The 21,126-nt window shown below is 54.1% G+C and overlaps 1 protein-coding gene across 3 annotated transcripts in view; it reads left to right on the forward strand.

The window, feature by feature from the left end:
* LOC119970356 overlaps window positions 1-17,805 on the forward strand; it is a 94,519-nt gene extending 76,714 nt beyond the window's left edge. For all 3 annotated transcript variants that reach the window (XM_038804829.1, XM_038804826.1, XM_038804828.1), the window contains exon 5: window positions 17,542-17,805. In XM_038804829.1, the coding sequence (XP_038660757.1) occupies window positions 17,542-17,744 (203 nt within the window). In that variant the 3' untranslated portion in view covers window positions 17,745-17,805. The remainder of the gene's footprint in view (window positions 1-17,541) is intronic.
* Window positions 17,806-21,126: the final 3,321 nt, after the last annotated feature.

The raw sequence follows: 21,126 nt of genomic DNA on the forward strand, positions 1-21,126 counted from the left end.
ACCAGTTCGAAGCCAACAGTATCAGAACCGGACAACGGCCATTGTTCCTGAGTGGGCCACTCGAAGCTAAGTATAGGCTTCTAGTCGTAGTTGTAGTTTAGCGAGTAGAGTTTATGCATGAGTAATAATTGTCTCTGTGTGTAAATAAATGTGCATTGATTTCAAACTTACTAACTGGTGTATCGAGTCATTGATCAGTATTTGGCTTTGAACCTTGTGGTGGTATCAGAAAGATACCTGTCGACTCTTGAGCAAAGGTAATTGGAACAGAGCAAATTAAGGGAAAGTATAATGAGCAACAACCCCCCCCCACCCCGCCCAAAGTCTAATCATGTATTGTGTCTTGTGATTTGTGATGGTGCGCCCCGAGCCAGCGCTACAGCTGGAGCCCCAGGTGCCGAGCAGTACAAGGGAAGCAGCACGGACGCGGGTCATAGACCTGAGACCCAAGACACCCTGGAGCCTGAGTCCAAGGATGACGCAGATTTTCTGTCACAGCTGACTCCAACAGATAACCACACACATGCAGCTGTGCATCAGGTGGAGGTAGAAATCCCTGAGGGGGTGGATGGCCAGAAGGTGGCCTGTTCCCAGAGACTAGCTGCTGTCCAGATAGTTGTCAGATTTCTGGGCGGTCCCATCAATGAGTTGCAGCTGCAGACTCGGGAACTACATGAGAGAGTGTCAGCAACCATCCGCACCTGCATGTACAGTTGGAGGAGTCCAACAATGTGCCGACAGGCCAACCCCGCAAGGGTAGCATCTGCGGTAGAGGCCATGGGTGCGAATATGTCGCCCCTGATGTCAGGATGTCCAAGACCTGAGGCATGCTGTGCGGGTGGTGGCCGAGGCACAGGAGAAGACAGCGATGTCAGAGGTAGCCACATACCAGGGCCATATGAACATTGTTGCAGCACTCTGGAGTACGTCCCAGTCATAACGGGCCATGGCTGCAGGCGTCAAAAGCATTGTCCTGACATTGGCTGACCTGAACCAGTCCCAGAGGAACCTGGCACGATCGCTGAGTGATGTGGCACAGTCCCAGAGGGATGTGGCACAGTCCCAGAAGGATGTGGCACAGTCCCTGTGCTCCATGGCGATGAGCATGGACACCCTGTTCAAACGAAAGCGGGCCTCCATGACCGACAACGTCAGCTAACGGCAGAGCTCCTGGAGTTCACTCCAGCCGCGCCACCGTCCCAAGGTGTAGCCCTGGGGCCATTGGGCACCCCGATGGAGGAGGTGATGGAGCCAATGCCATTGGCATCCGCAGGGGAGTTGCCAGAACACCGCAGCACCTCTGAATACCCCCAACTGCCCCTGACGTATCCGATGAACAGTGGGCAAAACGGATCGCACCACGCCACCTGTGACACCTGAAAGACTGCTGGGCCCAGTAGCTCCAGAGGGTGGTCGCCAAGGAGGACCCAGGTCACAGGGCGGGAAACGCAGCAGACCACTTCCACGGCTAATGTAGCAACTGGGGGACCATCTAGAAGGAGCATTGGGATACGTCAGGTTAGAAAGACAGGCACCAGTTAAGTTGGCATGGGTGCAGCACATAGGATAGCGTTAGGGGCTAGGGCACAGTTATTGTACATAGCACTGTCACAAATAAACACCTGTATATCGATGTTCCGAACTGCCTCGGCCCTCTGTCTGCAGGGTTTGGGGGAAGCATTGGGCTGGGTGCAAAGGTTGTGCTGGTTGGGGGTGTGTGGTGGTGGAGGGGGTGATGAGAGGCCAGCATGGGTTAGGGCTTCCAGGGCAGTTGGGGTACCCCCAATCGCCGTCCTCAGATGTGGCAGGGGCCTGGGCCAGAGATGTGGCTGCGCTGTGTGGCAGAGCCTATCACCGCTCACCACTGCCGACTCCCCACATAAGGACCTGAGACCGTGTGATGGAATGGCTAGCATGCATGCAGAAATCACTCAGAAGACAGTGGTATGTGGCACTGGGGCGTGGGGTCAGATGCTGTCATAGGATGCGGAGCACCAGAGCTCAGTGTGGAATGAGTCGTCGTCATCCTCCACCCCATGGACCAGACCTGCTGATACTGCCGACCCAGGGTCAGCAACCTGTGGCGCAGCTGGTGGGGGGCTCAAAGGGGGTTCGGGGTGCTGAGGTGGCGGGGGGGGGGGGGGGGGGGGAATGGAGTGCAGGAAGGAGGGGGAGTGGAGGCTGTGGGGATGGGATGGGATTGTTGAGCTGCTAGTGGCCAGGCCCCCTCTTCGCCGAGAACCTAGAGGCGATCCAAGTTACAGAAAGCACATTGGCACTGGCGTACATGTCATGTGGCCTCCTGTGCCTGGTCGGGTGCATGTCCTGCCCATCCAAGCCTTCCTCCACATTCTCCTCATCGGACAAGGCATTGCGTTCCTCCACCACCTCCAGCATGCCCCCCCTCTGCAGCATGATGTTGTGGAGGATGCAGCAGCCTGGGAGTGGTCCAAGCACCTGAAACACACATTCAGTACGCCAGTGTATTGCTTAATGACACCCCTGGTCGTTGCATGGGTATCGTTATAGCGGTTCTCCGCATCGGTCTGAGGCCTCCGGATACGTGTCATCAGCCACGACTGTAGCGTGCACCTCATCCAAGGCATCGCCTCAAAAGTGTCAGGCACTGAATTATTAGTGGGCGGCCAACATCGCTATGATAAGGAAGTGGATGGTGGGTGCGTGAGTTTGCCGTTTATTGTTGGGATCTTGGAATCATAGATTTTTCAGTGCAGAAAGAGGCCATTCGGCCCATCAAGTCTGCACCGACCCTTGGAAAGAGCACCCCACTTAAGCCCATGCCTCCAACCTATCCCCGTAACCTGACCTAACTGTTTTGGACACCAAGGGCAATTTATCATGGCCAATCTACCTAACCTGCACATCTTTGGACTATGGGAGGAAACTGGAGCACCCGGAGGAAACCCACGCACACACAGGGAGAACGTGCAGACTCTGCACAGACAATGACTCAAGCCGGGAATCCTGGGTCCCTGGAGCTCTGAAGCAACTGTGCTAACCACTGTGCTACCGTGCTGCCCAATGTAAGGGTAAGGGTGAAGCATTTATGTGGGGATGGATGGATGTGGATGTTCCCATCTTCCCCTCCTGTTTTATGGGGTTGTTTGTGTTTTGCATTTGTTTGTTCGCTTTTGGGGGAGGTGGCCTGGAGTTCATTGGAGTCTTTGTTTGGGTGGGGAAGGGTAAGGCCAGCAGGGAGCCTTCTTCCGTGAGCTGAGGAGTGTGGGGAGGGGAAGTCATTGGGAGGTGCCTTTGGGCAGGGGCTGCCATGCTAGCAAGTAATGCTGGCGAACGGAAGTGAGGTGATGGGGAAGAAGGCCAGGAGGGGTGGTGGGGGGGGGGGGGGGGGGGGGGGGGAGAGTTGTTGTTGCAACCTGGCAGGGGGTGAGAGATGATATGGTCAGAGGCGGAGTAGGGGGCCATCTGGGATGGGCTAGGTATAGGGTGGAACTAAGGGGGCTCGAGTTAAGTGGGGAAGATGACGGATGGTAGAGGGGATTGGAGGCTTAAGCCTCCGGTAAGGCTGGTAACATGGAGCGTCCGGGGACTGAATGGGCTGGTTAAAAGGTCGTGGGTGTTCACGCACCTCAGGAGCTTGAAAGCGGGGGTAGTCTTTCTGCAGGAGGCGCACCTCCGCCTGAAGGATCAGGTTAGATTAAGGAAGGGGTGGGTTGGGCAGATTTTCCACTCGGGGTGATTTAAAATTGAGGTGAGTGGCTGTTTTAATGAACAGAAAATGGGATTTGTGAGTGCGAAGGAGATGAGGGAGCCGGGTGAGAGATTTTTGATTGTGAGTGGGGTATTGGAAGGGGCACCGGTAGTGTTGGTAAACGTGTATGCCCCAAATTGGGATGATGTGGGTTTTCTGAGCAGGTTGCTGGCAGTGATCCCGGATTTGGCCACACACCAGTTGATCTTGGGAGGAGATTTTAACTGTGTTCTGGAGCCGAGGGTGGATAGGTCGAGCCCTAGGTTGATGGGTAGGGTATGAATGGCAAGGGAGCTGGGGGTTTTATGGAGAAGATAGGTTTGGTGGATCCATGGCGTTTTCAGAACCCAGGGGGAAGGGAGTATTCCTTCTTTTCACACGTCTATAAGGTGTACTCGAGGATTGATTACTTTGTGGTGAACCGGAAGATTTTGGTTGGGGTGGAGAGGGCAGAGTAGGCGAGGATAGTTTCCTTGGACCATGCACCCCATTGGCTGGAGATTTGGTTTAGATCGGGACAAAGTTTGATTCGGGGTTGTTGGTCGATGGAGATTTTTGTGATAAGGTGGTGTGAGCGGCGATTAAGAAGCATGTGGAGTTGAATCATAATGGGGAGGTGTCAGTGGCCATTCTTTGGGAAGCACTGAAGGCAGTGGTCAGGGGGAAATTATTTTGATTAAGGTTCATATGGATAGGGAAAGGAGGGAGTAATATGAGGGTCTGGTGAGCAAGATAGTGGAGGTGGATCCAGAGTATTCGAGGGTGCCCACCATGGAGGGACTGGCAAGGAGCAAAAAGTTGCAGGGGCAGTTTGACAGGTTGACAATGTGGAGGGTGGTTGGGCTACTGCGTAGGCCAAAAGGGGGTGCAATATAAGTATGGGAAGAAGGCGATCTGCATGCTTGCGCACCAGCTGCAGAGGCAAGCTGCGTCCAGGGAACTACTGAAGATACTGGGGTTCGGGATGTGTGTCGGAGCTGGGGAAGATAAACAAGGCATTTAGGGAGTACTACCAGGGATTGTACGAGGCGGACACAGAGGGAAAGGAGGGGGACATGGGGCAGTTTCTGGACGAGCTGGAATTTCCCCAGATGGAGGAAGCAAAGAGGCAGGCATTGGAGGAGCCCCTGGGGCTGAGGGAGGTGCTGGATAGAATCAGGGGTATGAAGTTGGGGAAGGTTGCAGGCCCGGATGGCTACCCAGTGGAATTTTCTAAGAAATTTGCAATGATCCTGACACCACATCTGTTGGGGACGTTTAACGAAGCACTGGAAAAGGGGGAACTGCCGGAGACGATGGCAGCGGCAGTAGTCACGCTAATCCCAATAAAAGGGGAAGGACACAGTGGAATGTGGGTCATATAGGCTCATATCACCATTGAACATAGATGTGAAAGTATTGACTAAGTTGTTGGCAGGGAGGATGGACAATTGTGTCCCTGGGGTGGAGGCAGAAGATCAAATAGGCTTAGTGAAGGGCAGGCAGCTTGCGAGTATTATAAGAGTTTGTTGAATGTAGTGATGAATCCGTCGGGGGATCTGGAACCAGAGGTGGTGGTGTCCATGGACACGGATAAGGCATTTGATCATATGGAGTGGCAGCAGTTTTTCGAGGTTTTGGGAAGCTTTGGGTTTGGCCCGGGATTTGTAGCATGGTTGCGGTTGCTGTATGTTACAACAAGGGTTAGTATGAGGATGAATAATATGAGTTTGCGAAGCTTTGACTTACACAGGGGTAGGAGGCAGGGGTGCCCGCTGTCGCTGTTGCTGTTTGCACTTGCCATAGAGCCATTAGTAATGGCTTTTAGGGGGCCGGTGGAGTGGCAGGGTATTATGAGGGGACAGAGGAAGCATTGGGTGTCGTTCTATGCTGATGACATGTTGCTGTATGTTTTGGATCCGCTGGAGAGTATGGGAAGGATTATGGGCCTTCTGGGGACGTTTGGTGGATGTTTGGGGTATAAACTGAATGAAGGGAAAAGCGAGATTTTCCCGATGAATGAGCTGGGACAACGGGCTAATTTAGGGTGGTGCCATTTATGGTAGCGAGGGACAGGTTTAGGTATTTGGGGATCAAGCTGCGAGGGAATGGACGGGACTCCATGGCCGAGATTCTCCAATCTCGCGACCAAGTTCTGACGCTGGCGTAAAATGCGGCGCGAACCACTCTGGTGTCAACGGGCTTCAAGCGGCAGGTATCCACCCCTTCCTAGGGGACTAGTACGGCGCCAGAGTGCTGTCCGCAGCTTCAGCGCCCGAAAACCGGCGCGCCACGGCCGGCGCGGGTCCGGCACATCCGGCCCGGGTCCGCGCATGCGCGTGCGTTCCCATCTCCGCACCAGCCCCCGGGCAATATGGCGGAGCCCTACAGAGGCCCGGCGCAGAGGAACATAGGCCCCCCACAGAACTAGCCCGCCCACCGATTGGTAGGCTCCGATCGTGGGCCAGGCTACTGTGGAGGCCCCCCCAGGATTGGATATCCTCCCCCCAACCAGGACGGCCCTCTCAGCCAAAACTCTGAGGTCCCGCTGTGTGGGACCATACGTAACCCACGCCAGCAGGACTCGGCTGAACTTGGCGGGCATTCGGCCTGTCGAGGCCTGGAGAATAGCCGGGGGGGGGGGGGGGGGGACGCTTTCAAAGGCAAAGGCCCCTGACTGGCGTGGCGGCGAACCCATGGGCGCCCGACATTCGGCGCCGGAGAATCGGCAGGCCGGCATCGGAGCAGTGTGACGCGATTCTCGCGCCCCCCCGGCGATTCTCCGATCCGGCACGGGGGCGGAGAATCCCGGCCCATAAATGGAACGTAACAAAGCTGGTGGAGGAAGCAGGGGGGATCTCAGGAGCTGGGATACACTGCACTTAACATTGGTGGGGAGGGTCAAAGTGGTGAAAATGAATATTCTGCCGAGGTTCTTGTTTATTTTTCATGCTCTCCCAATCTTTATACCAAAGGCCTCGTTTCAAAAATTGGACACAATCATTTCAGGCTTTGTATGGGTGGGGAAGGTGCTGAGATTCGGGAGGACCTTGCTGCAGAGGCAGCAGGGGGAGTTGGCATTGCCGAATCTGCTTCATTATTATTGAGTGGCGAATGTGGATAATAGTCGGAAGGAGAAGGGGTAGAATGGGTTAGGCTGGAGAAGGAATCTTGCAAGCTATCCAGTTTGAGAGCTATGGTAATGGCTCCAAGTATATATTCAGGGAGCCCGATGGTGCAGACCACGGTGAAGATATGGAATCAGTTGAGGCGGCATTTTAAGGTGGAAGGGATATCGGTGTTAATGCCACTGTGCGAGAATCATGGGTTTGAGTCTGGGGGGTGGATAGTGTATACTGGAGGTGGAGGGAAGCAGGACTGGTCAAGGTGAGGGATTTGTATTTGGAGGAAGAATTCGCCAGTCTGGAGGAGCTAAGGGAGAGAGTAGAGCTGCCGAGGGGGAGTGAGTTCAGGTGTCTGCAGGTTAGGGACATTGCACAAAAGGTCTGGTGGGGGTTCCGTAGGCTGCCGGGATACATCCTACTGGAGCAACTGCTGCTTCCGGATGTGGAAGAGGAGGGAAGAATTGGGGATATATACGTGGCTGGGGGTGCAGGGAGGCGAGAGGGTGGTGAAGATCAAGGAGACATGGGAAGCGGAGTTGGGAGGGGAGATCAATTGGGGAGTATGGAGTGAGGCACTGCGTAGGGTAAACGGGACCTCCTCTTGTGCAAGGATAAGCCTGATAGAGTTTAAGGTGGTGCACAGGGTGCATATGACTCAAACAAGAAAGAGTGGGTTCTTTCAGGGGGTAGCAGATGAGTGTTAGAGGTGTAGACGGGGGCCAGCGAGTCACGCGCACATGTTTTGGGGTTGGGAAAAATTGGGTAGATTCTGGCAGATGTGTTTGTTATACCTTCAATTCACTGTGAGACTGTGAGAACAAGTGAATATAAGGCTTCATTATCCATGAACTCGCCTGCCAGTGTCTGCTGTACAAATGAGTGCCACCCTCAGGTGGCCTGTCTATATATCGCCCCGGGGAGGGCGGAGCCAGAGGCGGAGCACACCGGGGTTCCAGTACAAGATCATAGCTCACAGCACTATACAGACAGTTCATACTTAGGTGAATACATTCACCACATTCACCCCCTGTCCAGCGGGGGTGACGTGGGGTCATCAAATATTCAGTCTGTCTGGAGGCCGGATCGTTCTCTTCGACCTCCTCAGCTCTGGCAATGCGGCGGGCACGGTTGTTGTAGGTGGTGACTCGGGGGGTGTGGTGTCTGGAGCTTGAGCTTCAGTCCGGCGTGTCGGAGATGGTTGAGGGGTAGGGGTTGGCAGGGGGTGTTGGGTGGTGGCAGTGCAGGCGCGGGACAATACAGGAAACCCAGGGAGGCCGTAAGGGGTGCTGGGGGTTACGGTAGGCAGTGGGAGGGGTCGCGTTGGCAGGGGAACCAGCTGCCGCCAGGTCCAGTAGGGAGACTGTATCTTGACGTCCGTCCTGGTGCGCGACGTAGGCGTACTGGGGGTTGGCGTGCAGCAGCTGGGCTCCTCGTATGCTTCCGGAGAAGGACAGGTCCCGGAGTTGTCAGCCAAGATGGAAGCGGGACCCAGGAGGTGGACTTCCTAGGGAAGAAAAACACACGGTCGTGAGGGGTCACGATCGTGGCTGTGCAGAGGAGTGATCTAATGGAGAAGAGGGCGTCGGGGAGGACCTCCTGCCAGCGGGGGATCGGGCGACTTCTAGACTGGAGGCCTTCCATACCGTCGCGTTCTCTCTCTCCACCTGCCCGTTTCCCTGCGGGTTATAGCTCATAGTGCTGCTCGAGGCGATGCCCTTACTGAGCAGGTACTGACGCAGCTCATCGCTCATGAACAATGCGCCCCGGTCGCTGTGGACGTACGCAGGGAAACCGAACAGTGTGAAGATGCTGTGCAGTGCCTTTATAACCGTGGCCGAGGTCATGTCGGGGCAGGGGACAGCGAAGGGGAAGCGGGAGTACTCATCAACGACGGTTAGGAAGTATGCATTAAGGGCAGCACGGTGGCGCAGTGGGTTAGCCCTGCAGCCTCAAGGTGCCGAGGTCCCAGGTTCGATCCCGGCTCTGGGTCATTGTCCGTGTGGAGTTTGCACATTCTCCCCGTGTTTGCATGGGTTATGCCCCCACAACCCAAAAATGTGCAGGCTAGGTGGATTGGCCACACTAATTTGCCCCTTAATTGGAAAAAATGAATTGGGTACACTAAATTTATTTGAAAAAAGAAGTATACATTACGGTTGATGGAGGGGAGGGGCCTTTTGAAGACAATACTGAGGTGCTCAAAGGGCTGGGAGGCCTTTACCACGTAGGTCTTGTCTGGCCGGTAGAAGTGCGGTTTGCACTCCGCGCAGACTTGGCAGACCTGGTCATGGCCTTGACCTCCTCAGTGGAATAGGGCAGATTGCGGGCCTTAATAAAGTGGGTAAGCCGGGTGACCCCCGGGTGACAGAGGTCATCGTGGATAGCCCGAAGTCAGCTATCTTGCGCGCTGGCGCATGTGCCGCGGGACAGGGCATCCGGGGGCTCATTAAGCTTCCAAGGACGATACTTGATATCGTACTTATAGATGGAGAGTTCAATCCTCCACCTCAAGATTTTGTCATTCTTAATTTTGCCTCGTTGTGTGTTGTCAAACATAAAGGCAACCGACCGCTGGTCGGTGACGAGGGTGAGCCTCCTACTAGCTAGGTAGTGCCTCCAGTGCCGCACAACATCCACTATGGCTTGTGCTTCCTTCACGACGGAGGAGTTTCGGATCTCGGAAGCGTGGAGGGTTCTGGAGAAGAATGCTACTGGCCTGCCCGCCTGGTTGAGGGTAGCGGCCAAGGCGACATCTGACGCATCACTCGCTACCTGGAAGGGGATGGACTCATCCACCGCGTGCATTGCGGCCTTAGTGATGTCGGCCTTGATGCGGCTGAAGGCCGAGCGGGCCTCAGCCGTCAGGGGAAATGTTGTGGTTTTAATAAGTGGGCGGGCTATGTCCGCATAGTTGGGGACCCACTGGGCATAATAGGAGAACAGCCCCAGGCATCGTTTGAGGGCCTTGAGGCTGTGGTGAGAGAGAATTTCCATGAGAGGGCGCATACGGTCGGGGTCGAGCCCCAGTACTCCGTTCTCCACGATGTAACCGAGGATGGCTAGTCGGGTAGTGAGGAAAACGCACTTCTCTTTGTTATATGTGAGGTTGAGGGATTGGGCGGCCTGGAGGAACATCTGAAGGTTGGCATCATGGTCCTGCTGATCATGGCCACAGATGGTAACATTATCCAAGTACGGGCATGTAACCCACAATCTGTACTGGTCCACCATTCGGTCCATTGTTCTCTGAAAGACCGAGACCCCGTTAGTGTCGCCGAAAGGAACCCTGAGGAAGTTGAAGAGTCGGCAGGCTGCTTCGAAGGCAGTGTAATGGCGCTCTTCCGGGCGGAGCTGGCGGTAGGCCGACTTCAGATCGACCGTTGAGAACACCCGTACTGTACGATCTGGTTGACCATCTCCACTATGCGGGGGAGGGGGTACGCATCCAGTTGTGTGAACTGGTTAATGGTCTGGCTGTAGTCCACAACCATCTGATTCTTTTCCCCGGTCCAGACGACCACCATTTGTGCTCGTCTGTTGCTGGCCTCGATGATCCCTTCCTTCAACAGTCGCTGGACCTCCGACTTGATAAAAAATCATGTCTTGGGAACTGTACCGCCTGCTCCTGGTGGCGACGGGCTTACAGTCGGGAGTCAGGCTCGCAAAGAGCGAAGAGGTGGGAACCTTGAGGGTCGCAAGGCTGTATACCGTGAGGGGGGTAAGGGTGCGCCAAACTGTAGGGTCAGGCTTCGGTGACTGCATTGGAAGTCTAATCCAAGCAGTAGGGGGGGGGGGGGGGGGGGGGGCGCAGAGGTGACTGAGGATGTACAGCTTAAAAAAGCATACTTGGTGCCCTGCATCGCGAGGTCCGTGATACGTACCCCCGGATTTGAACCGAATGGGATCCGGAGGCAAGGGAGATTATTTGGGATGTGGGGTAGAGGTGAAGGGAGCAGCGCCTTACCGTGTCAGGGTGAACAAAGCTCTACGTGTTCCCGGAGTCAAAAAGACAGGGGGTCTTGTGCCCGTTGACCCGGACGACCATCATGGAATTTTTCAGGTGCTTTGGCTGCGACTGGTCAAGGGTGACTGCGCCAAGCTGCGGGTAGCCTGTGTGGTCGGCGGTATTGGGGTCACAAAATGGCGGCCCCCATGAGTCGCACGTGTTGGGCTGGGTCGAAGATGGCGTCCAAGATGGCGGCCCCCATCAGTCGCATGTGTCGGTCGGTGTTGGAGCCGGTGGCCAAGATGGCGGCCCCCACGAGTCGCACGAGGCTGATGACGCGTCTGAAGGGGGCGTTCCCGACTGGCATGCAGCTACATTGTGGGGTCTGAGGGCCTGTGAGTCCATGGGTCGGGCCTGGTGGGTTTTCGATTTCTGGGCTTTAGGTCGGCCCAGACAGACTCTGGTGAAGTGTCCCTTTTTGCCACAGTCGCTGCACGTCGCTGTGCGGACTGGGTAACGCTGCCGGGGGAGTTGACCCTGGCCGCAGAAGTAGCGGTTCCGCGGTCTGGACGGGCAGCCGTGCCTGTGAAGTAGTCGGATCCGATGGGGGCCGCGACAATGGTGTCCACGAGGGGTTCGCCAGGTCGCGGGGATCGCACTGAAGCTCTGGTAGGCCACCTCTAACGAGGTGGCTAGTTGTACCGTGTCCTGCAGGTCAGTGGTCCAGTTTTTGAGCAGGCACTGCCTGATGTAGTTTGATCGGACCCCAGCCACGTAGGTGTTCCGGATCTGTAGCTTCATGTGTTCCTCCGCCGTCACATCTCGATAGCTGCAGTTCCTCGCGCGTAGGGTCAGATTTTCCAGGTACTCGTCCAGCAATTCCCCGGCGCGTTGATGGCGATTAGTGAGGAGGTGTTGCGCGAACACCTCGTTTACGGGCTTCACGAAATGCGCCTTGAGGGACGAGACCACCGCCTCGTACGTGGCAGCTTTCTCTATCATCACGGAGATTCGATGGCTCACCCGAGCATGGAGGAGTCGCAGCTTGAGGGTTTCAGAGGGAGGCATTGCGGAGGAGTCGAGGTAGGCCTTGAAACAGCGAAGCCAATGTGAGAAGATCTCCTTGGCATCTGTCGCTCGTGCGTCGAGTTCGAGTTTATCTGGCTTTAGAGTGGCTTCCATGGTGCTGTCGCTAGATAATAAATTGTTATACCATCAATTCACTGTGAGACTGTGAGAACAAGTGAATATAAGGCTTTATTATTCAGGAACTTGCCTGCCAGTATCTGCTGTACAAATGAGTGTCACCCACAGGTGGCCGGTCTATATGTCGCTCCGGGGAGGGCGGAGCATGAGGCGGAGCCCACCAGGGTTCCAGTACAAGGTCATAGGTCACAGCACTATACAGACAGTTCATACTTAGGTGAATACATTCACCACAGTGTTCGTGGTCCTCGCCAGGATAGTGGGGGAGGAGGTGGACCCAGACCCTTTGCTGGCGACTTTTGGCGTTTCAGAAAAGCCGGACCTCATGGAGAGGAGGAAGGTCGATGTCATGGCCTTCACCTCTCTGATTGTACGACAGCAGATTTTACTGGACTGGTGGTCGGCATCACCACCAGGGTAGCGGCATGGCTGGATATCCTGTGTGACTTCCTGCGATTAGAGAAGATAAAGTATGAGTTAAGGGCTCAGCAGAGGGGTTTGAGAAAAGGTGGGGGATGTTTGTGATGGTGTTTGAGGGGCTGTTCGTCTCAGGGGGGGAAAGCAGGAGGGTGTAAAAGGGGGGGGAAATTGGTACAGACTATATAGTCGATTGCTGGCAAGTATGTTACTGGGGTGTTTATTGATTGTAACCTGTTTTGATACATGTTTGTAATAATAATAATAATCGCTTATTGTAACAAGTAGGCTTCAATGAAGTTACTGTGAAAAGCCCCTAGTCGCCACATTCCGGCGCCAGGAAAATACATACAAAAAAAGTTGATTGTAAGTTCAGTTGCATTTTTAGAAAAAAAATATATGCAGTGTTAACAGCATCTGCAAATCTTCATTACTATAAAATAGAAGTGCATCATGAGAATAGATTTTCAAGGCGCCGAAAGGTTTTTCAATAAAACTTGCATTACATGAAATCCCTTTGATTTTGTTTTTAAAATATACACTATTCATATGTTTTATTTTGCTGCTTGCTTAAGTAACCCAATTAGGAACACAGGGGCAACAAGGAGAAATGTGGGAAGGAAAAGACTATTGTAAACTTCATAAAATTAAAATAAAATTAATAATAAAAAATTCACAGAAAAGGCACTACAAATGAGTATATTCTTCACCACTGTTAGTCTCAATGCAAATATTTAAACATTTGTTCACTTGATGTGGGCGTCATTGGTTGCCCATCCTTAATTGTCCTTAAAAGCTGGTGGTGAGCTGCCTTCTTTAACTTAGGTGCATCATTACTTAGGTGCTGTTAGGAGGGGAGTGCCAAGATTTTGACCCAGCAATGGTGAAGGAATGGTGATATATTTTCAATGATCAATAATGAAGGAAATTCAGCCATAGTGAGAATTTGATATAAAACCAAAGTATATCAGTTATGGGTTGAATTCCTTGGTGAAAATAAAAACATACATGACTTCCTCTGAAACTATCGTCCTATAGTTACACCAAAATTCCAGGAAATTCCAGGCTAGTACATTTATTTAATAAAATAATTCCCTCATGGGTGGGGGAGGGATCTGCCGATTAGCTTTGATAACTTCAGCAGAAAATTGTCAGAAATGAAAATGAAGGCAGTGGACCCCTGGAGAGATAGACAGCCAACAGGAAGGGGCTACTCGTTTTACTCGCACGTCCATAAAGTATATTCCAGGATAGATTTCTTTGTACTAAGCAGGGACTGTATGGGGGAGGTAAAGAACACGGAATACTCAGCAATTACCATTTCAGACCATGCCCCGCATTGGGTGGACCTGCAGTTCGGGGGAGCGAGCTATCAACGCCCGCAATGGAGGCTAGATGTGGGACTGCTGTCGGAGGAGGGGATCTGCGAGAGGCTTCGGAAATGTATAAAAAATTACCTGCAGGTGAATGACACGGGGGAGGTCTCAGCGGCGACCCTGTGGGAGGCGCTAAAGGCAGTAGTGCGGGGGGAGCTGATTTCAATTGGGGCCCACAGAGCCAAGGCAGACCGGGCAGAGATGGATAGATTGGTCAGGGAAATGGGTCGGATAGATGAAGAGCACGCGGAGTCCCCGGGGGAGGTTTTACTCAGGGAGAGGCAGAGACTACAGGCGGAACTGGGGGCACTATCCACGAGTAGGGCCGTGGAACAGCTTAGGAAGGCGAGGGGAGTGGTGTACGAGCATAGGGAAAAGGCTAGCAGACTGTTAGCGCAGCAACTCAGGAGGAGGGAGGCGGCCAGGGAAATAGGTAGAGTGAGGGACGAGGGGGGGGGCGCAAAGTGGAGGACCCGGCAGAATTGAATAGGGTATTCCGGGACTTCTATCGTAAGCTGTATACTTCGGAGCCGCCGGAAGAACCGGAGGAGATGAAAAGGTTTCTGGACGGGTTAACATTCCCAACAGTTGGTGGGGGGCGAGTGGAAGAGCTGGGGGCCCCGATTAGAGTAGAGGAGGTATTGGGGGGCCTTAAGGCTATGCAGTCGGGGAAGTCCCCGGGGCCGGATGGATACCCAGTAGAGTTTTATAGGAAGTTCTCTGAGCTGGTGGGCCCGGTCTTGGCGAGGGTTTTCAATGAGGCAAGGGACAGAGGGACCCTGCCGCCGACAATGTCACAAGCCACCATATCTCTGATATTGAAGCGGGGTAAAGACCCGGAGGCGTGCGAGTCCTACAGGCCAATCTCCCTGATTAATGTAGACGCCAAGCTCCTGGCAAAGGTACTGGCGGGTAGAATGGAGGATTGTGTACCGGAGGTGATTGGGGAGGATCAAACGGGGTTCGTGAAAGGTAGGCAGCGGCCAATCTGAGGAGATTACTCAATGTGATAATGATGCCCCCGGCGGGTAGGGAGGTGGAGGTAGTGGTGGCAATGGACGCCGAGAAGGCCTTTGACCGGGTGGAGTGGGACTATCTATGGGAGGTGCTCGGACGGTTTGGGTTCGGGGAGGGATTGGTGGATTGGATCAAATTATTATATCAGGCCCCGAGGGCCAGCGTCAGGACTAACAGAGAAGTGTCGGAGTACTTTAGGTTATACCGAGGGACCAGACAGGGCTGCCCGCTCTCCCCGCTGCTGTTTGCGCTGGCCATAGAGCCGCTGGCGATTGCGCTGAGAGCCGCAGAGGGATGGAAGGGGATGGTGAGGGGCGGGGTTGAACACAGGGTTTCTCTTTATGCAGACGACCTGCTCCTGTACGTGTCGGACCCAGTGGCCGGGATGGGAACTATACTGGGAATGCTGAGGAAGTTCGGCCAGTTCTCAGGATACAAATTAAATACGGTCAAGAGTGAAATGTTTGTGGTCCAGGCAAGGGGCCAGGAGAACAGATTGAGAGGGCTACCGTTTAGGCTGGTTGAGGAAAATGTCCGGTATTTGGGAATCCAGATGGCACGAGACTGGGGCAGGCTGCATAAGTTAAATTTGGCCAGGGTGGTGGAGCAAATGAAGGGAGAGTTTCGGAGATGGGATGCAATCCCGCTGTTGCTGGCAGGGAGGGTGCAGACTGTAAAGATGACAATCCTCCCTCGATTTTTGTTTATTTTTCAGTGCCTCCCGATCTTTATCCCACAGTCCTTCTTCAAAAGAGTTAACGGGCTGATCATGAGCTTTGTCTGGGCGGGAAAATCCCCGCGGGTGAAGAAGGCGATGTTGGAGAGGAACCGCAGCGAGGGAGTGCTGGCTTTGCCGAGTCTGATCAATTATTACTGGGCGGCCAACATCGCTATGATAAGGAAGTGGATGGTGGGTACGGGGTCTATTTGGGAGCGGGTGGAGGCGGCTTCGTGCAGGGGCTCCAGCTTGGAAGCCCTGGTCACGGCTCCTCTACCGCTGCCGCTGGCCAAGTACACCACCAGCCCGGTAGTGGTGGCGACCCTGCGGATATGGGGCCAGTGGAGGAGGCATGTGGGGGAGATGGGGGCATCTGTCTGGGCGCCAATCTGCGACAACCATCGGTTTGCCCCCGGCAGTATGGATGGGGGGTTCCGAGTATGGCGGCGAGCAGGGGCGGGAAGGGTGGGTGATATGTTCCTGGAAGGGAGCTTCGCGAGTTTGAGGAGCTTGGAGGAGAAATTTGGGTTGGTAAGGGGAAATGATTTTAGATACCTACAGTTGCGGGACTTTGTTCGTAGACAGGTCCCATCTTTCCCACGCCTCCCGCCAATGGGGATCCTCGACAGAATAGTCTCTAGGAGGGAAGAAGGGGAGGGCAGAGTCTCGGGTATATATAAGGTGCTCATGAGGGAGGAAGGGTCCCAGACAGAGGAACTGAAACTTAAATGGGAGGAGGAGCTAGGTGGGGAAATGGAGGATGGGCTGTGGGCAGAGGCCCTGAGTAGGGTAAATTCGACCGCGACATGTGCTAGGCTCGGGCGATCCAATTTAAGGTCGTTCACCGGGCCCATATGACGGTGGCTCGGATGAGCAAATTTTTCGGGATAGAGGACAAATGCGCTAGGTGCGCGGGAGGACCAGCGAACCATGTTCATATGTTTTGGGCATGCCCTAAGCTGAGGGGGTCCTGGGAGGGATTTGCGGGGGTCATGTCCCAGGTGCTAAAAACAAGGGTCGTGATGAGTCCAGGGGTGGCAATTTTTGGGGTTTCGGAAGACCCGGGCGTCCAGGGGAGAAAGAGGCCGATGTTTTGGCCTTTGCTTCCCTGATAGCCTGGCGACGAATATTATTGGCGTGGAGGGACTCAAAGCCCCCGAAGACTGAGTGGTGGCTTGCGAACATTTCGAGTTTCCTGGGGATGGAAAAAATTAAGTTCGCCTTGAGGGGATCTGTGCAGGGGTTCACCCGGAGGTGGCAACCATTTATTGACTTCTTTGCGGGAGAGTGAGCGTCAGCAGGGGGGTGGGGGGGGGAAGGGGGGGTAGAGTAGAGTAGGAGGGAAAATATGGCGGGTAGTACCGGTGGGAGGGGAGCGGGCTTGTGCAATATGTTACGATGGAAGTATTGAAAGTACGTGGATGTTTTCACATTTTTGCCTTTTTTGCTTTCTTTCTGATGATGTCTGTAACTGTTTATAAAGCCAAAAACTACCTCAATAAAATTGTTTATTAAAAAATAAAAAATAAAAGAAATGAAAATGAAAATTGCTTATTGTCACGAGTAGGCTTCAATGAAGTTACTGTGAAAAGCCCCTAGTCACCACATTCCGGCGCCTGTCCGGGGAGGCTGGTACGGGAATTGAACCGTGCTGCTGGTCTGCTTGGTAAGCCAGCGATTTAGCTGAGTGAGCTAAACCAGCCCCTAGAAGGTTAAATAGATCGAGCAACCTCTACACTGATCTGACAGAGACATTTTTAGATGGAATTTACCGGCTACTCATGCCAGTGGTATATTACAGTCCCACTGATGGTGCACAGGTTTCCCGGGAACGAGGGGTGCAGTCAACGTGAAATCCCGTTGACAACGGCGGGACCTGAAAATTCCGCTGACGGGCCGTGTCCGCTGCTGAAAAACACGTGGTGGGTTGGTCGGTAAATCCCACTCATTGTGTCTAATCGGAAGAATCCCAGAGGAAATTCCCAGTTTTCTGTCAATTAATTTAATGTGTTTCTGTTCACTTTCAGGGGCAATACATTATGAATCCTTCATTGGTTTAAAGGACTTACAGTGGAAGTTATATAAAGGGGCAATGGGAAGAAGAGCTCCTGAGGTGTTTATGGATGAACATAAGTGTAAATTATATCCCATCCTAACAGGGAGACCACATAAAGGAAATCTTCCTGTTCCTTTGATCTGTAAAGGTAACAAATATATAGAAGTGTTCTAGATGCAGAAGTGTTACCTGACCTCTGCCAATTTTTTCAGTAGTTAAATAAATCATGGTTCTTTGAAAATCTGAATTGTTGACTGAGCTTCTTGACAAATTGAAGAGCATCTCATGCACCTGAAGGCTGTTGGAATATATCTGTGACATATTTTACGCACTGAGGGTAACTGATTGCAGGCTGCAAAGTTAACACAACTTTTCCAGTAGGCAACGAGTCGCTGAGCCATCCGAACTGAAAGACAGGTTTGATTTCGAATGTTCGCTGAGTTAACTGATTTAAGTCATGATTGCAGTGCTGCATAAGAAGTCTTAACCTCCTGAATTGGGAAAGAAAAAACTGACCTAGCTTCTGCACCTGATCCAAAATGGATCTCAGTTGAAGATTGGGGGCACGATTTAATGGAAAGTGTGGTAGCGATCAGGAACTGCCACCAGCTTCCCGTCACTCGACCCACTGAGGCCGTCACCAGTATCAAATGTTAATTGGTCCACTTACCCAATCCCCATGGGCTTCATTCCACAAATGATGGTCCCGCCAGCTGATTCATCGGGACCGCGCCAGCCGACTCCCTGCAATCAAGTGGGAGCAGTTCCTGCAGAGTTAACACCACATAGCGCGCCAAGAAGACCAGCCCCACGATTCGGGGATGTCGACCTGGCCAGATTGTTGGACACAGTTGAGTGCAGGCAGGATTCCCTGTTTCCCCGTGGGGCTCAGAGGGTCAGCCACAGGGCAGCCAGTGTCACCTGGGAGGAAGTGGCAATGGCCGTCAGCTCAGGCAGCGTCACCAGGAACACCGGCACCCGGCGCCGTAAGAAGATTATCGACCTCCACCGCGCTGCATGGGTAGGTTGGCACTGGCCCCGTGGCACCAGTTCTGGTTTCTGGGGCACATTCTGGTGAGCAGAACACAGTTGCCAATGCACATCAGACGGAGGCAGGAACGCCCAGCTGGGTCCCAGTCAGATGCTGAGCCCCTGGACAAGGTTCAGCCGGAGCTGATGCAGTACATGGGGTGCAGCCATGATATTCACAGGGAATGTCAACGACACTCCAGCAGGGTCATAGCCAATTGGAGGAGTCCCAGAGGCTATGGGTGCAGGAGATTGCACCAGTAATGCGTGGCACTGAGGTCAACACTGCTAGGGTGGCAACAGCAGTGGAGGGCCTGGTGCACGACGTCAGCAGAACGGGTGGAGGTGTCCAGCATGTGGCTAAATGGCAGTAATGGCTAAATCTAGCTGTCCCTCCATCCCGAGGTGACCCCTAGGGTCCAAAGGGCACCAACCAGGACTAGGAGGTGCTGGGTGCCAACCCAGAGCCATCTTATGAAGTGGCAATGGTGGCTACCAGCTCCCCATAGTGCCCCCTGCCCGCCCACCCCGACAATGGCGCATCTTGGAGTCAGATCCCGGAACAGGGTGTCACGGCGATGCACGTGCTGCCGGTAAGTGGGCCCCCTGGCCCCAGGGACCCTAGAGGATGCCCGCCGGGGCATCGAAGACCACTTGATGTGCCTCCACTTCTGATGTGCATCCTGGGGTCACACCTCGACGCAGGGGGAGAGCACGAGAAGTTGCACCCGAGAAATATAATGCCTCTGGCACTTTTTCTGCAAAGTGGCCGACTCTCAATCCCCTGCCCCAGCCCCCCAGGCATCGCGGTCCTGGATTTCTCCCCCCTCCCCTTCCTCCCAAGGGATACCACATGCAGGTGATGGGTGTGAGCACGCACTCAGCAGACAGGCAGTAGTCAGACTATGGTATAGATTGAGGAACACCAGCGCTCAGGGTTATCATCACCCCCACTGCCTTTGACAGTGACCCGTTGACAGCGCACAGTCCCAGCACAGTGATGTCACACAGACCCTGGGAGGGTAGAACAGGATGATAGAACAGGGGCAGGGAATGGGGAAGGGAGGAACAAGTCACATCCTATGTGAAGCGGACGAGGGCCTCCCTGACCCTCCAGGCTGGCTGGACCTCGCCGCTGCTGACTGTTCTCCATCCTCCAGTTGGCCCTGTGGGTCCTCCCCGAGCTCGTCCTCCAGCCCCTCCTGCTCTGGCTCCTCCTTGTCGTCCTCCTTGGATGTGGCTACATTTTCCTACCCCTTCATCACATCGCCCCGCTGCTGTGTCAGGTTATGGAGGGCACAGCAGACCACCATGAAGTAGACGACCCTCTAGGGCAGGCATTGTCAAACTAACGGGCGCGACCCGCGTGTGGGTCGCGGGCGGGTGTCAGGAGGGTTGCGGAGCCGTCCGTCGCGGTGCTCCCAATCGTGCATATCTGCACACAACAGCCACAGCAGCCGGCTGTTAAAAATGCCGGCTTCAAGCGGCCTTCAAAATGGCCACGAACAGGCATCTTGTTGGGCCTAGTCCATGTTAAAAGTTATATAGTTTGCTGCCCGGGCAAACAGGGCGTGACCTCATTGATGAACTCGTGGGCTGTAACTTGTAAAATGTTGCACAAGTCCCCGCTTGCGCCCTGGAATGAACCTGAAGTGTAAAGGGTCAGTGCGGCTGTGACCTTAATGGCCACCTGAAGTGGGTAACCTCCTCCTCCACGTGGTGCCAAGTCCACTCTACAAGGACATGGTACAGGTGCCACACTGTCCCCTTGTTGAGGCAGAGCCTCCTGAGGTACACTCTGTTTGTCATCTGTTTGAAAGACCAGCAACGCTTGTACACCTTGAGTCATCGCCGGCCTCCCCCTCTGGGACCCTCCCTGGGCTGATTGGCGGCTGGGTCCGCAAGGTGTGGGGTGGGGCCCTGTCCATGAGCCACCGGCTCGAGCCTCTGTCGATGCTGCTGCCACTGCCTTCTCTGGCATCTGGCCACCTGGCCTGCCAGCAGCACTGCGTTGGGCAGACTCCACAGGTCCAAGATACCATCCATCCCGTGTAATATCTGGAAAGAATTGGAAAGAGTATGAGACTGGCGACCAGTGGTGTCTTCCACCTGGATCCTCCAGTCCCCATTGGCTCCACCCCCCCATACACATATATCCCCTGCTATCCGACACACCCTGCCAAAGCACCCCCAGCCACAGTGGGGGCCGCTGGTCACCAGACCCCAGACCCTGTACCTCAGACATCTGCATGTAACTTTACCTGCACCAGGCGCTGGTCTCCTCTCTGGTGCACACACCAATTCTCTGGTCGCAGAGATGTCCCCAGTGCTGGGGCCCATCCCCTGGATGTTCAGATGTTGGCTGCTGCATCTGTGGTGTTGCTTCCTGCAGTGTTCAGACATAGTGCCAAGGAATCAGGTCTGTAACATTGTACGTAGCAGATGAGGAACGTATCAACCAGGGTAGAATGGCGGAGCGGACTCAATAGGCCGAATGGCCTAATTCTGCCCCTCTATCTTATGAACT

The sequence above is a fragment of the Scyliorhinus canicula genome, chromosome 8 (genome assembly GCF_902713615.1).
Source record: "Scyliorhinus canicula chromosome 8, sScyCan1.1, whole genome shotgun sequence".
NCBI classification, from domain to species: Eukaryota; Metazoa; Chordata; class Chondrichthyes; order Carcharhiniformes; family Scyliorhinidae; genus Scyliorhinus; species Scyliorhinus canicula.